Source organism: Nelusetta ayraudi, unplaced genomic scaffold, assembly GCF_046127955.1.
Source record: "Nelusetta ayraudi isolate G7.1 ecotype Tasmania unplaced genomic scaffold, CSIRO-AGI_Nayr_v1 ptg000017l, whole genome shotgun sequence".
NCBI classification, from domain to species: Eukaryota; Metazoa; Chordata; class Actinopteri; order Tetraodontiformes; family Monacanthidae; genus Nelusetta; species Nelusetta ayraudi.
This window is the reverse complement of record NW_027466067.1, coordinates 5851262-5865000: the sequence shown is the minus strand read 5'-3', so window position 1 is coordinate 5865000 and position 13739 is coordinate 5851262. Positions and strand designations below refer to the sequence as shown.

Here is a 13739-nt window from a genome sequence, read left to right as displayed (position 1 = left end):
TCTGTGTGTGGGGACGGGAGGGAGCCGTCACAGGTAAGACACCGGCGCTGGTGACGGGGTGACGGGGGCCCGCAGGTGAACTCTGACCCCCGTTTCTCACTCAGACAGCTCGTCTGCTCGCCTCCGACCTGCAACAGAAGCGCCCGCCGACAGCGTACGACACCAGACGCTGTCAATCTTCTTCTTCTTCTTCTTCTTCTTCTTCTTCTTCTTCTTCTTCTTCTTCTTCTTCCTCGTTAATCCAAAACTGCCACCGGGACGTCATTTGTTTGCACGTCAGGTCCGATTGCACACGGTGGAGGGTCGATGTGACGATGTGATGCTACTAATCTGTCCCTTTGTGATGTCACAATGGGTATCCCATTTTAATGACGTCCTCTTGCTAAGACGGAAACAAACCAGAGCCGAGTTTCTGGATGACTGTTGATCCCACTAGTTCATCCAGGTGTGTGTGTGTGTGTGTGTGTGTGTGTGCGTGTGTGTGTGGCCACGCGCTCGGCTCAGCTCACCCTGAGAAGACTTCTAATCCCTCCCCACCCCCCACCCCCACCTGCTCCTCGTCACCGCAGCCCATTTCGCTACTTTAATTAGGATCCGCGCCACGCCGAGCCGCTGATCCTCCAATCAGAGGCCGGCAGGAAATCTCCGCATCGCCACCAGGGGCTTTTCATTAAGGCGGCCCGTGGCGCTTTATCTCTCGCACGCCGACCCCTTCGCAAACCCTCTGTCAACCCCCCCCCCCCCGTGGCTCGCCTCTCCGTCCTCGCCACCGCCTCTCCCTCGAGTGAGCGAGCGAGCGAGCGAACGGCAGTGGAGAGAGAGAGAGAGAGAGAGACATCAGGAAGTCGGCCTGTTTTGTGGTCTCTGCAAACGCCGAGGTGGTCGATTTGTTTGCAAAATACGGAGGGTCAAGTTGCAGCACTTCGATGAACAAACTTCGTCCCTTTAAAATCCACCACGTGGAGGTGAATCAGTTCAGTTCAGTTTAGTTTTACATAATCAAGGGACAGTGCATGGTAATAAAAGAAAAAGTGTTAGCCTGAAAGCTCGGTGAGAGCTAGTTTTCATCTGTGGTCCCCATGCCGTGATGTTATCAACAGCTGAAGAAAAAAAAGACCGTTTAAGAGATAAAACATGGTTTTTGATTTGTAACAAAGGCAAGAACTGAAACACAGAGATGATTTAAACCAGTGAAATGAGCGTTTAGCACAACAGAGACAATATTTGGCCTGAATCTAAATATTATCCTTCATCACCCAAGAAAAATGTTCTTCACAGGCACCATTTTGAACCCAGCTGAATGAACACTGTGCTTGCTGACTGGCTGACTGGCTGACTGGCTGGCTGGCTAATGTTTTATTTATTCATTTTTCAAATCACATTTTCCGCTCACCTGTGCTGCGTGTCTCCACTCCAAACCAGGTTACTACTGACCTGGATTCCCGCCTGGCTCCTGTTCAGCACCAAATGTGCATTAGCGGGCGGAGGCGTGGGGAGTCCACGCTCATGTGTGTGTGTGTGTGTGGGATGGGGGGTTGTTTAAAAAGAAGGAAAAAAATCCCATTCCGCCCTGGAATTTGATAGCGCGGCTGAGTTGCGGTTTCGCAGCTGCTGCAAACAGACGAGGCTTCTGCGGCAGCTAGAATATTCTAGCAACACGTGTCGGGCGCCTCCTCTGAGGCCGGGCGAGCTCTCAGGACCGCAGAGCAAAGCCGAGCCGAGCCGAGCGGAGAGGTCTGTGTTTCGCAAAGGTAACCGAGTGGGTAACGCTTTCACGCGTGCACGCGCGGGGTTGACCGCCGAGTGACTGGTTCATCCTCCGCCCGTCCGAGAGGCCCGTGTTCTCCTCGCACACGCCGGTTAATAATGCAGGAACACCTGAGCCCAAACACGTTGGCTTCGGCAAGAGACGCATTAGCGGCGGCTTCCCCCTGCTGCTGCAGCCGCCGCGCGCGCTCAAAGCAGCGATGGAATCGGCAGTCGATTACGTTTGGCGGATGGATCGACGATGTTTTTTTTCCAGGGCGCCACGTTAACGCGTTAATCGAGATTGAGATTAAACGCAAGGCGTAACGCGCAAATTTTTTTTATCGCATTTTAATCGCAAAGCCTTTTTGTCCCTTTCGTTCAGCTGTAGTCAGCTTCTCAAGCTGCAGCGCTGCGTTTCGACTCTTTGTCCTGCTAACGTTAGCTGTGGATGAAAGCACAGTGAAGAAGCTAACTAAAGCGGTTGCTAAACGGGTGGCAGATGAATGCGCTAACACCTCGTACACCTCACCGTGACGGTTAACACATACAGGAGCTGCGTGAAAACCGAGAAAAAAATATAATACATGATAATCCTAAAGACAAGATTTGGTTCCCAATTAAGACACTTTGGTATGAATTGCTTTATATTAAAAAGAACTGATAAACTGTCTTGAAGTGCCCTAATTTTAAACATGCAGATCAAAATGCAATTAATCGCAGTTAACCATGGAAAATCTGAGAATGAATCTCTATTTAAAAAATGAATCATTTGACAGCCCTAGTTTTTTCCTATTTGATTTCATTCAATCACGTGTTTCTGAGGAGGTCAAGTATGAGAACACTTCATTCTTTCTTCCTCCCCAAAAAAATCCTCAAGAAACATGACGGGTTACATGTGACCTTTGACCTCCGACCACTTCTACCCAACCCTAGCTGCATTTTTTTTCCACTTCTTGCCCTGCAATCGGTTCCCTTTCCAGAAACCCAGATTAGCCGACCCGAAGCATCTCCCCGGCGACTCTGCGGCATTACAACATCGCCACATTTGCCTCTCGAGCAGATTAGCATTACGGCCACAAGAGCTCGCTTGTCAGAAAAGCTTAAACTTGGATTTTAAGGCCAATAGTCTGCGCGGTCGCGCAGGGGGGAGAAAAAAAAGAAGAAAAAAGCCTCCTGATTGGCCGTCTGGTGAGAGGCTAGTGCTGAGTGGTATTGCCGGCAGGGAGGCTGGGGGATGCAACGCCGGGTAGCCTGATGGAGCAGATGCGTGGGGCGGCCTTGTTTTCCGTCGAACGCACCTGAGCCGCACGTCGGCCCGGGCCGACCGCACCTCCCCGGGGGGGCCGAGGGGGGTGCAGCTGTTCCTCGGCTAGTTTCCGTGGTGCCAACGCTGGCCTTTACCTGTGGCTGCGCAGCAGTCCGGCTCTCCGGGGAAATCATCCCTCTGCCAGCTCCCGGCCCATTAAACAGACACTCATCCCCAGCCTCTGTGTGTGAGAGCGTGTGTGTGCGTGTGTGCGTGTGTGCGTGCGTGTGCACGTCTCCATCAGAGTCGGCCGGAGCTGCAATCCCAGGCTGCGGATGAGCAAATGAAACACCAATTGAACGAAACTAGAAAAGCGACGCTTCCAATTTAAAGACGGGGACGAAGGCGTAAAACACTCGCTTCTCCCTCCCGCACCGGTGTCCGGATTTAGTTCGCAATCACTTTGAGGTCGTTTTTCCATTAAGTCACGGGACCTTTCGGGCAGTTTTGGTGTCAGAAACCCACCAAGGGGTATGTTTTGTTTTTTTTGTCAGTAACCCCCCCCCACCGCCTTCTTTGTCTGGTTGCCGCATCTTATGTAACGGCCCGGATTTCTGGCAGATGAGTTGTTCAAAGCCCGCCTTCATTTTTTTCGTTGAAACTGGATTATAATTTATCACAGGGCTGTGAGCTGCCACAGCGCCCAGCGCGGCAGCCCTGCGTGATCACGCTCTTTCATTGTGTAGGAGAGCAGGTGGAGAAAATGTCTTTTTTTTTCACCTAGCGGTCGGCGGAGGGTCGTTTTCTCTCCCACTTTGGCTGCGTTACACTCCTGTGCAGTGATGCACGGCACGAAAACGCCTTCATTGTTGCATAAATAGCGTGCAGCATCGACACTCTGTATAGCAGATTAGCACGACCTTGGGGTCATTATTACTATTATTTGTTGAGTCAGTATCTAAAAACTAACGCAAGGATGAAAATAATCCTTTAAACTAAATTCAGATTTTGTTTCTGCGTCACGTCCTGGCCAAACTGTTCTGCCACGCTTGTGTTTGGACCCAAGCGTTTGGCCTCAGTCTGTTGTTTGAAATTCCAATGATGCACTCTTTCTTATCTGATAAAAGACATCAATAGTCTGGGTCAATTAGCATCGCGGCTGCAGCCGCGTCTCGTTGAAATGCAAATCGTCGGACCGGAGTCGCGGCCGCGGTTTTTCACGGAACACTTTTAATGGAGTTCACACACCTGAAAGTGACCTCGCGGAGGCCTTTCCGCCTCCTCAGGATCCTCCGTCTGCGTCGGTGCCGCTGGAGTATGTAAATGATCACAGGTTTCCCTCTGATAACTTGCTATTACCGACTGACCTCGCACCGGCTTCTGGTGCGCCAGCATTTTTGGGCAAAGCGGCAAAGTGCTGATGGCAGGATTACCTTTCTATCTCAACCCCACAACGCTAATGTGTTTTACACACCGAGGCCCCCGAGGAGCTGTCGGGGGGGAAATCCGTCTTTTTTAATTACAAACAGGGCCTCACTGAAGGGATTCTAGGAGTCATGGGAGGAGGGAGGAGGGTCCGAGATATTTGGGCTTTTTATCGCCGATTACTGAAAACTGACTTTGCTGGAATTTTTTTTGAGCCAAGTTCGGTTTTTGGCACACGGAGGCCTTCTGGGCTCAGACACAATATGAAGCTGCAAAGTGTCGCTGGTGTCGCTCGCCAGCAAGGCAGCTCAGCCAAGGAGGAGGAGGAGGAAGGCAGTAGCCAGTGATGCCACCGCCATATTATTGTTGAATATGTATGTATGTAAACAGAAAGATGGCCACACACTGATGAGTTCTGAATGTAATTTGTGTCACAGTTTCCCAAACCACGGAGACATTTACGACTTGTGCGTTTCTCGATGGGCCGGCTTTCTCCTTGTTCTGTTTGGATTTTGTCGCGGCTTTCTACGTCACCGAGCTGATTATCACAGAGGCGCCTGCGGAGACTCCGTGAGCTCTCACTGCATGACAGCTAGTAGCATCTTCCCCGCTAGCAGGTAGGGGAGCGTGGACGAGAGCTAAAACAGCCTCTTCAGGCAGAGTGAGAGAAACGCTTGTTTTGTAAGGCCTGTACAGCTCAAACTAGGAGGTTTTATTTGACCAACAAACCCTGTTTATTGTTGGAAGTCGACCACCAAAAATGAATTCATTAACTTTGGAAATTACAATAATGGGGCCCCTTTAAATAATTTGGCTTTGGTTGTGGTTTAGTTTCTTTCAAACATGCATGTTATAGATTAGCACATCACAACCTACACACAGCAGTTACTAATGATTTGTTCACTTCCTGATTTTATATTGTGCTGTTGACAAATCATAGTGGAAAAATACTTTCTTGTGCAATCATAGACTTGACAGGTTGTTTGTAGCTATTACATTGCTTAAAATCTTTGCTCTTGTATAGATAAGCTGGATAAAAATTATAAATAGATCAATTATAAACTCACATATATAATAATATCATACGTATTGATACACAAAGAACAGATACGTGCATGTTCAGTACATGTTCCATAATGCCTTGAGCTGTAAAAGCCTTCAAGATGTTGTTAGATGCTGTAATAGGTCACTTAAAAAAAAAAAAATCTACATTAAAACATTATCAGCAATAACGCAAACAAAATGAATTTATAAAAGCTGGAGACGATGACAAGTAGTCCACAGCAGCGCTGACAGGCTCCGTCACAGTGAGCCGCCGTCTGACGTGCACGGCTCCAGACGGCACCGGCTGCGCGGCAGACGACGGCGGCGCACAGGAAGCGGCGACAGAGATGGACGAGGTTTGTTCTCCTGCCGGGGATCTTTGATTAAAGCTCAAACGGGCTCAAGGTTGAGAGATTCCCCGCTGGGGGGATTAAGTTGTAGAGGAGGCGGCCGGCAAGCCGCTGGCTTTAATGGCTCCGTGGCCGAGTGGAAACCACCAGCGCCAGCGGTGTGTCGAGCTGCAGCCGCCGCAAAAACCCTCGGAGTCGGAACACGAGCGCTTTGTTTCCTGAGAGGTTGACTGTGTAAAATTCTGCCATCTAGTGGTCAGATTTCAGATTGCAGCCCTTATTCGCTCACTCTCCCGCTCCCAAGCTTGCCGGTGAACTACCATGGACACAAACCCTGGATACCTCGTCCACCTTCTTCTTCGTTGGTTTATTAGAGAGCGCTAACAGTCATCCTAAATACGAAACGCCCTGTCAGGTGGACTGGATTGTCCACAACAGGCTTCCTTAGAAATATGGAGGTGTAAGACGGCAGCTAACTGGGAGCAAGAACCTTGCTCTATATATGCTTAATGTGACGGCAGCATAAATGTTTTTTACACACACACACACACACACACACACATTTTTTTTGTCACCCTGTCTATCAGTATCAGAACATGTGACACGGTGTACAGTGTAGTATGTTAAGGTGCCTAATGGACGGTAAGTTATGATTCTACATGTTATTGCACATTTTTTGCTCCTTGGCCAGCAGGTTCCTGATGCTAACCGCTCGCTAATTACGCTTGCAGCGCGAGTGTTCTCTCCGCTGTTTATCTCGGGGAAATCTGAAGATAATTATATTTGCGAGACCTGTTTGGACTTGTTCTCACTCCTCTCTCTCTGTTCCATCCCCCGCCCAGCCCCCCCTTCTTCAAACAGTACATTATTAATGCCGCGTCGTGCGCACGCCTCCCTCAGACACAATATTATTCATCTGATGTCGGCCACTTGTCAGGATGATTTGATTAAAAGTCGGGATTACGATTCAACATCTGCTGCTGCTTACCAGTGCATATCTGTTCATATTTATTTATTTCCCTTAAATCCTCCATCTTGTGCACTGGCCGGTCCTCTCACAGCGCATTTAATAACCACTTTTGGAGGGATGCGCTGCCGGCGGTAGCTAGCGGCATTAGCCCGCCATGTAATTTCAGGATCTAACGCTCACATTTTAATCTGCGTGCTCTTCCTTTAACTGTAGCGCTCAACATTTTTGAGTTTAGGATTGAATTTGGGATTTAGATTTAGATTTATTTTTAGACTGCAGATGTAACTCTGATGTCACAACATGTGGAACTGCAGGATGTTGCTTTTTAACTTATTATTCATTGAATGGGAAACATGGATTTTTCTGTCTTGCACTGCGTCAGCTGACGCGTCCGTCACATTTAATAAGCTCCGTCATGGCTGTACAAACACACACACACACACACACACACACACACACACACACTGAACTCAGCAGCCTGAAGGTGCAGATAAACTCATTAAGATCCTTGCAGAGAAGGATGTGACAGTCTAAAGCACAAACACACCGCCTTGGTCTCCGCTTTTCCCGGCGTTAGTAATTACGCACCTGCGATGGAAGCGCCTTGAGAGCGACTCTCTCTCTTTCCCGGGCTGCACAGAGCAGCTCTGTCTCCGTCCGCTGATCCACGCCGGAGACGTCAAGTGCAGCAGAGGCAGCAGGAACAAATCCACTGCGCAGGAGGAGGCTCATAAGAAATGAAATAATAAATCACCAGCAGGCCTCTGCAACAGAAGTGCACCTCTCCCTGTGTGTTTTTTTGATTTATTTATTTGTTTTTCTTCACTGATTGAACGCTGGAAGGAGTTGCAGTTGTGGGCAGTTTTTTTTTTGTTTTGTTTTTTTAAGGGTTTGTGAACTAAACCATGTTACACACAATCTTCTGTGAACTCCTCAGTTATTCCTGAGTCACCTACCAGCACTTGGGCACCCACCCATCATGCATATGTATGGGATGCATCATCAAGTGGGCAGAAAGTGGTGCAAAGCACTGTGGAAATGGATAAAAAAAAAAAAAAAGTAAAAAATAAAGCGAGTATCGGCCTGCACAAGACTTTTGGCTGGTCCACCAATGCATCTTTCTGACCTCTCCCCCCCCCCACCCACAGGCTCCCCAGCTGGGCACTCTGATGGGCGTCTACCTGCCGTGCATCCAGAACATCTTCGGCGTCATCCTCTTCCTCAGGATGACCTGGCTGGTGGGCATCGGCGGCGTCATCGGGACCTTCGTCATCGTCTTCATGTGCTGCACCACGGTGAGTGCATTGTTGTTACCCCTCCCCCGCCCCGGTGGTTGTCGGAGGGTCGGGGAGGTGAATAAATAGTGACCTTAAAGCGGGCGAAGGCGTATTACGGCTGACAGCAGCAGCAGCAGCGGTAGCAGCAGCAGCAGCACGGGTAATGAGCTGTGCAGCAGTAAAATAAAAAATAAAAGACAGCAGATGTTCACTGTTATTAGCCTTACTGGGGACAGTGCAGATTAAAGACACCAAGAAGCTCCAGGGATTAGATTAGGAGACAGTTTTGGGCGAGAACTCTTCAGGATTTGAGGCATCCCGCCGGAAAAAACAAGTCGCCGTCAACGATTAAAGACTGGCGGCATCAGTAGGATCGTCCCTGGCAACATCAGCGTCAGGGGAGAGAAGAAGAAGAAGGAACACGACCCAGAATTATTTTTTAAATTTCAGCTATTTGCTCTGCCTGGCATAAGAATCTTACTTTTACTTGAAGAGGTTTAGGTTGAGGTAGGTAGAGTAGCAGTGTTGCTATCGGTATCAACACTGACCCAGAAGTGACTTGGCTGCAGGTCAGTAAAACCTCAGTCAAAGTCAGTTTGAACTTCAGCAGCGAGTCGTCTTCACCACGCCTACGTGTCTGGACTTCAGAGGTTGCTGCCCTGTGATTGGCTCTTGTTTTTCTTATTTGAGTGACCATTAGTGACAATAATATATACATATTATTTTTAGCTTTTTGGAAAAAAATAAATTGCTTTGAGGCTTTCAGGGGGTCTCATGGATCAAACAGGGGTTCCGACCCACAAGACCCCTCCAGCCTCCAGCCGGGGGTGGGGGGGGCGACGACTCCAGAGTGGCGAAAAAGCCTCGAAACGTTGCGGCGCCGTGCTTGTTGGCGCTCCTCGCTCGCTTCCCCGCTAACGTGCACGACAAGGAGCTGTCAGGCGTCGCACGGGTCTCCCCCGCCCCTCCCCCGCCCCCCCACGTGACAGCCGGCCGTGGCCCTTTTACACTACAACGGCTGAGGACGGACGGCGTCCCGAGGGAGTGGGGGTGGGGGGTGGGGGGGAGCCGGGGATGCTGTCAGGGTCTCCACCGGCTGATGGTGTTTGACTTGTCGGGCCGCAGCCAATTGTCAGCGAACACAACATCCAGCGTGCGCCCAGGAGAGAGGAGTCATCACGCATCCACCGCACAGGGCGCTTTGACTCAGATGGCGTGGTCGAGCAGCTTGTAGGGGGGGCGGGGGGTCCACGCATCTTCACTTGTTTTTCTTCTTCTTCTCCCCCCCCCCCCCCCGCCCCCCCTTCGCTTGATTCGCCTGCGTCGGTTGTGGCAGGACTACATGTTGGCATGTTTTCTGTGTTTGCGCAGCCTAGATTTTCCTCCGGCGCCGAGTGTATTTATAGAACAGCCCCCTCAAATCCCAGCCACGGCCGAGCCCGCGCACACACACACACACACACACACACACACACACACACACACACAAAGAAACAATTTGCTACCCAATCATGCCACTCTGTGACAGTTCGGATGGGTTCTGAGGTTTTAAAAGCAGGATCAGGAAGCAGGATGTTGTGGGGTGGTTTTGAGTGAAGATTTAGCAGCCACACATCCCGTTTTTTTTATGAGACTGTTTTCCCCAACCTTTTTTTTTTTCAGATTGAAGATGAAGATGTTTTTGACTTCTCGAAAAAAAAAAAAAATTCCGACCAAATTTCCACCGTCTATCTTTGACGTCTTTTTTTTTTTCTTAGATGGTTCATCGACGTTTTTTTAGTCTAAAATCACGACATGAAATTGATTTCTTTTTTTTTTTTTTCTTTCTTTTTTTTTTAATATATAGACATTTTCAGTCAACTGCCTGGCATTTGGTTCACCCTACATTCACTGTGGAGGCTTTTCAACAACGAAAGATGTTGGAGGGAGAAATAATGTAAAGAAAACTCTCCAGACGAGGTTTGGGCTAAAAATAGCGCCGTAAAAAATCGTGCCGTGTAAAAAATGAGGCAAACATGAAAGGGGCTCAGATCAAAGCTGGTTCACAGTCAGTTTGACAGGAAGCCATGGGATGCAAACACACACACACACACACACACACATGCACGCGTGGCTGCTGCTGCTGCTCTGCTGAACGCCTCCTGATGAAGCGCACGCTCTTTATGTGTCATATATAAATATATATCTACAGTATATTGGAGGGTGTTACTGCCTCCTATATGCTCATTTTTTTTGTTCCGCCTTTCTTACATCGGCTCATTTTTCCTTCTCACCGTTCCCTGTCGCGCACACACACGCACACGCACACAGTGTTCCTATCAGTCGCTCGCTGCAGAGCCTCGGGGTGATAAGCCTGAGTGTGAACGGTGAGAACCCCCACACCCTCCACCCCCACCCCTCCTCCTGAGCTCCTTACATAACACAGAGCCGCCCAGCCCTCCGGAGGTTGTCAGCAGTGTGCGTGCGTGTGCGTGTGCGTGTGTGCGTGTGCGTGCATACATGTGTTCAGCGATGCCTCGCTCATCCGCTGGAAAGCGCACACGAATCAGTGCGTGCTGCGGAATCTCCATTATACACACCGTGCCCGCCCTATGTTTTATTCACATGAACGCACGAGGGGGGCCGCCAACCGACGGAGCTCTTTTCATCACTCGTCCCCATCGTCGTCAGACCACCGTCCGTCTGGTTTATCCACAGCGCAGTGTTTTGACAGGACGTTAATAAGACGCGCAGCCCGTTCGCATCCCGAGCCTCGTTATTCACGCCCCTCACGCAGCGCCGACGTGTCACGCCGAAAGGTGTGTCCCATGTATTGCGCTCTCCTGTGCTACATACTGAATATGTTGTAGCGTGTACTGTTACGAAAAGTAGAAGTACACACAAAACAAATGCTGAGTACGATGTCCAAAACACTCAACAAACAACATATTTGCATTTTGGCTTCAGCATACTGGCTAACGTTTGTCACGTTAGCTCGCTAATGTTTGTAACATTAGCTCGCTAAGGTTTGTAACGTTAGTTCACTGGCATTACAAACCTTAGCTTGCGAATGCGCTGCTAGCTACTCTGAAAATACATATTAGATGAAGCGTAGCAGAAATGGCACAATAGGTGTAGCGTGGCAGCTAACATTAGTAGCCGTTAAACAGTCATTTAAAAAATAAATAAATAAATAAGCAATTTATTCAGGCATTGGCAAAATGGTGCAGTTCAGGAGAGCTACGATTATCGGCGAGCGCACCCTGTTGAAGTGCGCTGCGCTAAAGTGCATCAACGTGAATATGGGACTTGGAGCGCTGCTATTGTGTCGGCGAGGATGGCATTTTCTCCGAGCCGCGGCCCTTTCCAAACGCGTGTGTAATTTTAGAGCGGATAATGAAGGCGGGCTTGTCACCGAGATAAAAATGAGGTTTAATATTGCATGTGGAAAGTCATCGGCCGTGTTGCCCTCCTCATTACTTCCAGGTCTCGAATCCAAAATGTCGCAGGTGGGAAGGGTGCTCTGCCCTCTGCCGGCCCTCATTTAAATGCTAAGGATGCTCCCCCCCCCCCTCCCCATCCTTTTTTTTCACCCCATCTCTTCCCTCAATTTTGTCAACCCTTTTTTTCCCCCACCCACTCCGTTCACATTATACGGCCTCATTATTTCCTCTCTTCCCCTCATTTGCTTCCCCTGCTCTCCCTCCTCCCTCTCTCGCTATATCTCGTATTTCCTACCGACGGATCTTGCACCTCTCTCGTCCTCCATCTCGCCTTCTCGTGCTCTGACTTCATCATCCGCCAGAGTGTTAAAAAAAAAAAAAAAAAAAAAAATCACCTCCATCTCTCTTAGCTCTCACTTTTATGCATCCCGGCATGCACGCGCCGTCTTTGGGGCACTATAGAACCTGTTAACAAGCGACGCCGATACACTGATGGCGCCTGTACATGACTGAGCTGAGTTGAATTTGTGCAACGAGGCGTGTCGTGCAAACCCCCCCCCCCCCCCCCCCCCCCACACACACACACACACACACACACACACACACACACACACACACACACACACACACACACACACCATCCCTGCCCGTGTCGAAACCAATTTCACCTTCGTTTGCAGAGGCCGGACAAAGGCCAAATCTGCAGCTGTTGGACGAAACGGATCTAAAACGTCCAACTGTGACCGCAAAGGTCGTCGTAGGTTGGGCATGGGCAAACGATGGCCCGGGGACCAGATGCGGCCCGTTAAGCTTTTTAATCCGGCCCGCCGAACTTGAAGACATATTAATAGTAAATCAGTCAATGTTTCCTCCATTTTGTCAGAGTTTGAGTCATTTCAATAAAGAGCTAAATACCGTGGTGCTTCAAATACACTTCAATTTGGCATTAAGGCACGTTTACTACTCATCCCATATCCCCCCAAAAAACTTTTTTTTTATATTTTTGTTTTGCCATGATAGATGAGAACTCATTCTGTATTCCTCAGACTGCACCCGGACGTTAGCCCACCTCTCTGTCCGGTTGCCGAACCTCGTATGAGCCAAACAGATGGCAAGGCGCATTAATCTGACGTTGTCTGCTGGCACGCACGCACGCACAGACACACACACACACACACACACACACACACACACACACACATACACACACACACGAGCACACACGCAGAGGCCGCAGGACATTTGGGGCGCACGTGTCCGTGTGGACGCACACACGCGCTGGTTCCGTGTTTCAACCCAACGGAATGAACAGCAAAGCGGCGTAAAGCAACTGGTTCAGCGTCTTTGGTGGTTTTGAAGCGGCACTTCAACTAAAACAGCCACCCGTCTCATGTCGGTGGCTCTTTTTTTCCTCATTTACGTAGATGTTTTTGCCTGGGACCCACTGGAGGTTTGTAAGCCTTTTAAGCAGTTTGCCCTGACACCGTTCCCCACAGTGCTCATTCCTCTCAGTGGGAAAGACTGGCTGGAAGATAGACCTGCCCTGAGGTAACAAAAAAAGGCTGGTTTGATTTGAATTGAAAACCTCATTATCAACACGTAATACAACATCAAACAATCAACCTGAGCTGCTGGCCTAATTCAGCCCTATAAAAGTCCCACTGGTTTCTTCTTTTTGAATTAATTTTACTTATGCGCTGGAGAGTTGTCTTTATTGTTATTACTCAGAATCAGAATGGGATTCTTTATTGTCTTTGCATGTTACCAAACAACGCGATCACTCACAAAATTACAAACGCAGCGTTTGAAGGCAAACACATATCGATAAAATGTATTATTATTAGTATTATTATTATTATCGTTACATTTTTTAACATTTTACAAACACAGTCCCAGGACCTGATTTTTTTCTCAATGGTGTCCCAGCCACACCGTTGATCCATTGACCTTCCTCCCATTAAACCAACCGAGTCTCCATCACGCCACTCCGGCGGCTGCTCGGCTGTCCTTTGCACTTGCAGGACTCCATGTATCAGACCGTCTCCACGCCGCTGAGCCACACATCAGATAAAATGCTTAAACAATTACTGTCTTATCTGCTGTTGCGGGAGAAGAGCTCGTGGCCTCATTACCGCCAGATTATGGCGAGAAACGGGGGGGGGGGGGCGGCGACGCAGAGCGGGGAGCGAGCGTGGCCGGTCCTCCGGGCCCGCAGGTGACACTAACTGCATTACAGTTAGTGTTAGCGTTGATGAG

General features: G+C 49.3%; 1 protein-coding gene across 5 annotated transcripts in view; it reads left to right on the top strand.

The window, feature by feature from the left end:
- Positions 1-13739, top strand: part of slc12a5a (solute carrier family 12 member 5a) — a 127994-nt gene that overhangs the window by 88872 nt on the left and 25383 nt on the right. For all 5 annotated transcript variants that reach the window (XM_076025023.1, XM_076025025.1, XM_076025022.1 and 2 more), the window contains exon 4: positions 7933-8079. In XM_076025023.1, the coding sequence (XP_075881138.1) occupies positions 7933-8079 (147 nt within the window). The remainder of the gene's footprint in view (positions 1-7932; positions 8080-13739) is intronic.